This window comes from Rhipicephalus microplus, chromosome 4 (assembly GCF_043290135.1).
Source record: "Rhipicephalus microplus isolate Deutch F79 chromosome 4, USDA_Rmic, whole genome shotgun sequence".
In the NCBI taxonomy this organism is placed as follows: Eukaryota; Metazoa; Arthropoda; class Arachnida; order Ixodida; family Ixodidae; genus Rhipicephalus; species Rhipicephalus microplus.
The window spans coordinates 102,264,300-102,271,297 of record NC_134703.1 but is presented as its reverse complement, the minus strand read 5'-3'; the positions used below and the strand labels follow the sequence as shown (position 1 = coordinate 102,271,297).

General features: G+C 44.5%; 1 protein-coding gene across 1 annotated transcript in view; it reads right to left on the bottom strand.

Moving 5' to 3' along the window:
• Nucleotides 1–1,811: 1,811 nt before the first annotated feature.
• LOC142814532 (uncharacterized) overlaps nucleotides 1,812–6,998 on the bottom strand; it is a 44,483-nt gene continuing 39,296 nt past the window's right edge. Inside the window, exon 4 of the mRNA XM_075893381.1 lies at nucleotides 1,812–6,998. This exon is cut by the window's right edge and continues 26,278 nt beyond it. Within this exon, the coding sequence (XP_075749496.1) occupies nucleotides 2,039–6,998 (4,960 nt within the window). The 3' untranslated portion in view covers nucleotides 1,812–2,038.

Here is a 6,998-nt window from a genome sequence, read left to right as displayed (position 1 = left end):
CGAGAAGCCAGATACCTCGAAAGACTTAATTGAGATCAGTGTTTGCATGTGTCATACTCTCCTTTTTGTCGTTTCAAAATTTTGTTTCAAACACGTGTGAATTCCCGCAAAATTTTTTGGTTTTTTTGATTTGATGTTACCCAGGGCTGTTTTAGTTATGTCATCTTAAAGTGTAAGCGTAACTGCCGTGTACTATCGCTTGAGTCTGCGCAAAAGCTTCTGTTGGCAATGATTCAATGTTCAATGTTCGTAGTTCTTTTCTGTGTCGCTAGGGTTATGGGTTATATATGAAGTGCTGCTTCTGAAATAAAATTAGTTGCGAGTGTAGCGAGTGTCGTGTTTTCTTGTCCTCTTCGTCCCCGTGAAAATTGCGCTACTACACCATATGGTCAGAAAGCAAGTACTTGGTTCGCTACCTTGCACTGCGGAAAGTGTAGGGGAAGACAGTAAAATAAGCAAGAGGAAGAAAGGGAGGGAGGGAAGCAGAAACACGCACAAATGCACATGAGTACTACGATCGCTGAACGAGGTGCGTTGCTCGCAAAAACTTCAGCAGAGCCTCCGTCGCTTTCCGAGCCAGCGATCCTCCCAGGCAGTTTAAAAACTCCAGCTTAAAAAAAACTGCCTGGGTCGATCCTCCCAGGCAGTTTAAAAACTCCAGCTTAAAAAAAAAACATGGAAATAAAAGGCCTGGCAGTTGGGGGGGGGGGGGGGGGGGAGGGTGTTGATAGTTAGTAGACATGGTGGACATACTGCAGCTGCACGCTTTCTATTTTATCCGACACACGTCATTCGCACACTCTGATTTTCGAAAACTGTTTCGAAAAAAAAAGCAAACACTATGTGAACGTGATGCAGTGGAAGGAGTCATTTTAACGTCTGTAACATTGCATGTAAGAAGTGTAGAACAACTCCAGGTGTCAAAAACACGTGAATCGTGCAACATAACAAAGCGTTGAGACCCAGATAATCATAGACAGATCCAAAAAGCATCAGCAGAGTAAGCATCTGCGCTCACTTTGTTGATGCCTTACGGGCGTGTAGTGGTCCTCTCGCTGATTCGCAAAAGTAATAATTTAGGCGTAGTGGGCTCTTAAGCAGTGTACATGCAGTAGGCATTCTCGCACAAATTGAGACGGCTAACGTTACGCGCACAGTTGTTAGTTCTCTTACGGCATGGTAGAGGTATGCACAGACAACTAAAGCTACAATTGACAAGGCGATACGCAGGGCGCCCGATTACACCACTGTGTCAACCTATTTCTTTTGAAGTTATACGTATGAAGGGGAAACTCAAGGGTGCTTCAAGTCTTTGCAGTGCCATCGCATTTTGTGTCGCCAAGTCAAAATAGGCTGATTCTGACGAGCAATCAAGCTGTGGTGGCTGGTTCGTCATAGTTTGCGTAAGTACACGGCATGCATTGATGCAGATGGTTCCTAGTAGTTTTCAACCCTATCTTTATTGTGTTCACCCATCAAGATAACGCTAGAACACCATTGTAACAATCAGTTTATTGTTTATCTACATAGACAGCGGAATTTTCATGTAGGCAATAGCCGCTTCTAGCTGAAATATGCTTGGAATGGTACAATCGCAATATTTGTAGCAGGCAAACCTTGAACGAAACGTTGCTAACAGCAAAAAAATCTTGCATAAAGTTCGAAAATAATGATCTGAGTGCCTTCTGTCTTTCTGTCTGTTTGCTTGGGAGGGATACCGATATTTTCTTACTAAGTCGTTCATCATAGTATGCGGCTGAAGCGCGTACAATATGAACGAGTTCCCGCAGTGTATGCCAAGCAAATCATCCTTTTCAGTGTGGAAAGAATAAAACACATTGTCTTTATTAAGAGCGGAAGGAAAACAGTGTTTATACACATAACACAAGTGCAATATGTCCCGCAGAACAAATCATGGTCATGTAGAACCACTTAATTTGAGTCCTTGTTTGGAAATGGTGCCACCAGGCCAGCTGTGACCTATAGGCTGATCCATTGAGCACTACGACTTCACCGGCGAATTAGGAGTATGGGCGCTCTAATGAATGCCCCTTGATCTACGCCTTGAGCGACGCGATCGGCGATGTCGCGCAGACTGTGCTGTAGCGCGCGGTTGACGATGGTGAGTAGGAGTTGTGTTCTGCACAATAGATGGGACTTCCATGGTTGAGTTCTTGACCGGTGCTTCAGTACTCAGCGTGATAGATTTCGAATTCATGCTCGCTGGATTTATCTTGGTTTCGAGAGTTGAAGACGTGCTCGAAGTCATGCGTGAGCTGTTTGGTGGTGTGGCGTCATCTGCTATTTTCGAACTGTTGACAATTACAAAAGCTTGAGACGTTGTAGCGAAGTTCTTACTTGTTGGTGGCGCATTAGTTTTACAAGGTTCTTTCTTATTTTTTGCAGTACTTGAGTCGTTACTTGAGTTGCTCCCTGTTTCTTTGGTAATGAGGGGGCTAATAGTACTGGTCAGCTTTGAAGGATTGGTTTTTGTATTGTTTGAGTTGTTCCCTCTCGGTGTTGTTTGCGTATGATTAAAATTTTTGACAGGCAGTACAATGCGCGGTCCTGCATAGGAGATGTTTGCTGTCACGGAGCTCGTTGCAGCAGAAGATAAATTGGTCCGAAAGAGTAATCCGGGTGTATTGGTAGAGCTAGTTACTACTTTGGCACTGAATGTGTTCTCTTTTGACGTGTCTGAGGCAGCACTTATATTTTCGGCAGATGGATAACCGCCAGATGAAACGCCGGAGTTGCTTCCGGCTTGAACGTAGCTTTTGGAATTATTCAAATGATTACCAGCTGAAGTATGATTGCGCGCACTCGTCAAATTATTGCACGGGGGCGATTTTGCAGGTCCATATGTAGATGTACTTTGTTTTTCGGCAGTCCGTGTTGAGTCAGTAGGCATTTTCTCCGTTCTCACATCGTAGTGCCTAACTTTCGAGTCGTTAAAGGCTTGCGAAAGCCCAGCGGTGGTAGTCCAAATGTTCAAATAACTCACCGTGAGCTTTTGCGATGAAGTATTCTCTTCGGAATGAGAAGCAACATATGAAGTCGAGTTGCCGGCAAGAGGAATGCTTGTTGTACTAGTAGAGTTTTTGCATCCTGGTGTAGTCTTTAGTTTAGTCACTAAAGATCTGTTCGTACCGCTAATGTTATCGGTCGTTGTAAAAGTCTGCGCTGGCACGTCTGAGCCATTTCCATAGTTCAGAAGACCAGATTCCTCATCCCTGGTGTTGGGCTTGTCAGTCGAGCTCTTGCGTCCAGCCGTAGCATTCGTGTCACTTGGTTGGCTATTTGATGTGGAACTATTCTCATAACTCGACGTATCTTCAAAAGGAAAAGTGTTGAACCTCATGGTTGAATCACTCTCTACTTCGGCAGTACTGGCTTTAGATGATGAGCTGCTGTCCTCAGAAGGTGTGTTGGAAGAAGTAGTGTTCTTGCACGGCCGCACCGTCGTTGATTTACTTGCAGTATAATTGCCTTTCTCCGCTTTATTAGAGTTAGCGCCTGCTGAACCATTATGTACCGCACTAAAGATGTTGTCTTTTACTGTCTCAGTTGGTGCAGGAGTTGAACTGTTGTAGCCCGTCTGAGGAATGCTTCGTGTAGTATCGGAGCGTTCGCCTGGTGAAGTTCGGCTATGTTTTGCTGAGAAGACATCGCCTGTTGCCGCATGTTCTTTAGTATCACTTGTGTTCTCAGGAGTCAGATAGTTTGTCGGTGTCACTGTGGAATATTTCTCAATTTTTGTGGAATTACATATGGCAACAGAACCATTCGCTGCTGATGAAATGCCATGTTTAATGCTAGAGTTTTCGCCTTTTATGATATTCGCACCGTCTTCAGTTGGTGGGGTTACACCACGCGACGCCCTAGTAGAAAAATTCATTGTCGCAACGTTTGAGGTGTTTTTTGCTTTTACAGAACTAGGCTCCGTCGAAGCATGACTAGATGTAACAGTGGTATTCACAATAGAAAAAGTAGTATGGTGCTCAGAATGGGATGAATGGTCCGATGTCGCATGGCTGTTATTTGCTTTTTGAGAAATACATGGTGCAACGCTTGAGTTGTGGCCTTTTTGCGTGAAATTACGCTCCGGCATTGTGCCACTGCTCGTGGCATAAGTGCTCAGCAAAAACAGGGAGTCATTACTCCCTGACGATATATTTGTATTCTCTGCGAACGTTTGCGAAGTAGTACCTACAGTCGAGTTTAGATTCATGGAATAACTGGTGGGCGCAAAACTAGAGCTGTTGACAACTTGCGGTGTAGAGTATGTGGATGTAGACCTGTGCTCTAATGACGTTGGGCTAGCAACAGATGACGCTTTCGTATGTTGCGTGCCTGCCTTTTCCGACTTTCCTGAGCAGTTGCCTGCTTTCCCACTGCTAAATGAAACAGTAGAACTACGCTCAAGGGAAGAGTTATCGGCCGGTGTGGTCACACTATTCTGTTGTTCTACGCTGGGCTCAGAGCGCGACAAATCTTGACCTGTTGAATAGCTGATAGCATCTCTGGAATTGTTTTCCGTCATGGAACTTGAGGAAAGTGAGGTGTCAGACTGAGCAGTGCCGGGTGTCGAAGAAATTAAAAATTTTGCCGAAATGTTCGGGTTGGCCGTTGATTGCTTGGTTACAGTATAAGTCGGGTTCGTAGTATGCGAAGAAATTTTTGTTCCATTTGCCGAAATATTAGCTTCTTCATTTGAGTTTTCATTTGAGTTATTCATGTTAGTCCTAACGATTCCAATAGTGGAATCGCCTGAGCTGGAATTTTTACAAGGCTGAGTATTTCGTATCACTGAATTTGTCTTGGCATGTTCAGTAACGTTTACAACGTCATCAGTACTTGTGGTATGGCTCGTTTGCTCAGCAGGAGATGATGTAGTCATGTGAATGGAAGTGGAAATTGTTGCCGTTTTATTATTTTTGCCTGTCACATAAACTGACGCGTTATTCGCAGTTGGTTTAATTGTTGACAGGTCGCTCACGTTACTGGAGCTCTCGGTTGGCTTGGAATAATTGGTTGGTAGATTTTCTCCACTTTTGTTGCTAACTGACGTTGTCTCGGAATCCTTCACACTAACATTATTACAACCTTGGTCCTTTGTAATTCCTGGTGTTTCCGAGGAGCTGTGTCCGGTCTTCGTCGTTCTGCTCACCCCATCACTGGAAGTTGTAGCTTTAGAAGTGCTCATCGTCTTGCTTGAGTGGTCAGTAGGCGTCAGTGTGACTGAGGATAGTGTAGTGGTCTCGGGAGAGAATATGAGTGTTACAGCAGATGGTTGACGGTCCATTGATTTAGTAGTGGTTTCTGACAAGCTATATTTCGTTGCGAATGTCACGTTTCTCACGTCTGTCGTCCTACCGGCATTCTTAGTGGCATCAGGTAGAGTAATGGGACTTTTTCCTGTATCATTGGTTGTCGATGCTCTAGAGGGATCCTTACCACCTGGGAAAGATCTAGGTTGAGCAGGTGTTATTACTGAAACGTCAATGGAAAATTGCTTTCTGCCGGAAGCCGTGCTCGTTGCAACAGTTGAAGTTTCTCTTTTAGAACTACCATATCCTAAACTTTTGTCGTCAGCCGGGTGAGTCGGTGCGAATGCCGGTGTCGTATATTCAGCAGACGCTGCAGAGTCACTTAACGTTTGCCCAAGTACATCATCAGTTATATTTTTCACAATGATGGGTTTGGTGGAAGCTGGTGCCTTTGACGTAGTTGTCGCAACGCGTGTGGTGCCGTTGGAATGTTGTGCAACAGACGCCGCTAGTATGCTAGTTGAATGTGCCCTATTTGTGCTCGCGTTGTGTGGGGTTTTTGTCACTGCTGCTGGAGTTGTTTCGTTTTCTGAATGGTCTGATATCTTGTTTGTCGTTCCGGATACCTGTGAATCTCCTGGCGGTATTCCTGTACCTTCTTCGCTTGTTGAGTTGGTAGTTTCTCTAACGTCTGTGTTCGTGCTGTTTTGATGTGCACTTGACTTGCTTGCAGCAACCGTAGTTGTGTGACCAAGGCCAGTAGCAATGCTTGCTTCATGTGATGTTGATGTAAAAGTTTGTATGAGCACAGTTTGGCTGCGGTTAACTGATGTATTATTTGACGTTGGTGTTATTATTGCTGGTGGTGTTCTCATACCGGAATTTTTCGGGCCTGGCTCGTGAGCTTTTGTTGAAGCAGTAACGATGCCCTCTGTTGCAGAGCTTGATGTTTCAGCTGTGTAATTAGATATCTGAGAATTGCCAGGTGGTTTACCAGTACTTTTGGTGGCTGATGTCTCAGTAAAGTGGGTGACAGAGCCCCCCACTGTAATGTTTGCGCTGCTTTGCTTATTTGATAGATCTTTAGTTGTGATAGTTTCTTTTGTGGTGGTATCTCTGCTTGCCGTATAGCTTGATGTTCTTGCAGTTGAACTAGTTGCGAACACACTTTCGCTGCTGTTTCTGACTGTTGTAACAGACATCCTTGATGCAGTAGTCGAAGATTTCATGCCTGTGTGTTTTGGTCCTGTAGCGTTAGTTGTGGAATCGGTAATTTCTGCTTTCCAAGCTGAAGTGCCAGATACGGTACTTGAGTTCTGATATATTTGGGGATTCCCACTCACAATTATCGGGCTTTCTTCTGTCGATGTTGTAATATATGTTGCAGCAGAGCTTGGCGTGGTGGTGTAATTGTCACTGTTAACGTTTACGCTGCGTGTTGTACTCGAAGCGAAAGGATCCTTATCTGAGACGGTGATGTCTGCATCATATTGAGTTGTAGAAAGAGTGGTCACCAATGTACTCTTGTTCTTCATTTCATTGTGAGATGACGCGATTGTGCTGGTGGACATTGTTATATGCTCTCGTCCTACATTAGCTGTCTCTTGAGTGATATTTTCTGATACTGGCGAATTCGAAACAATGCCTTCCGTTATGTGAGGGGGAAGAGAAGCATGTTTCGTGCTTTTTTCGATTGATGTGCTGAGTGATTCCGTCGTTAAACTTTGC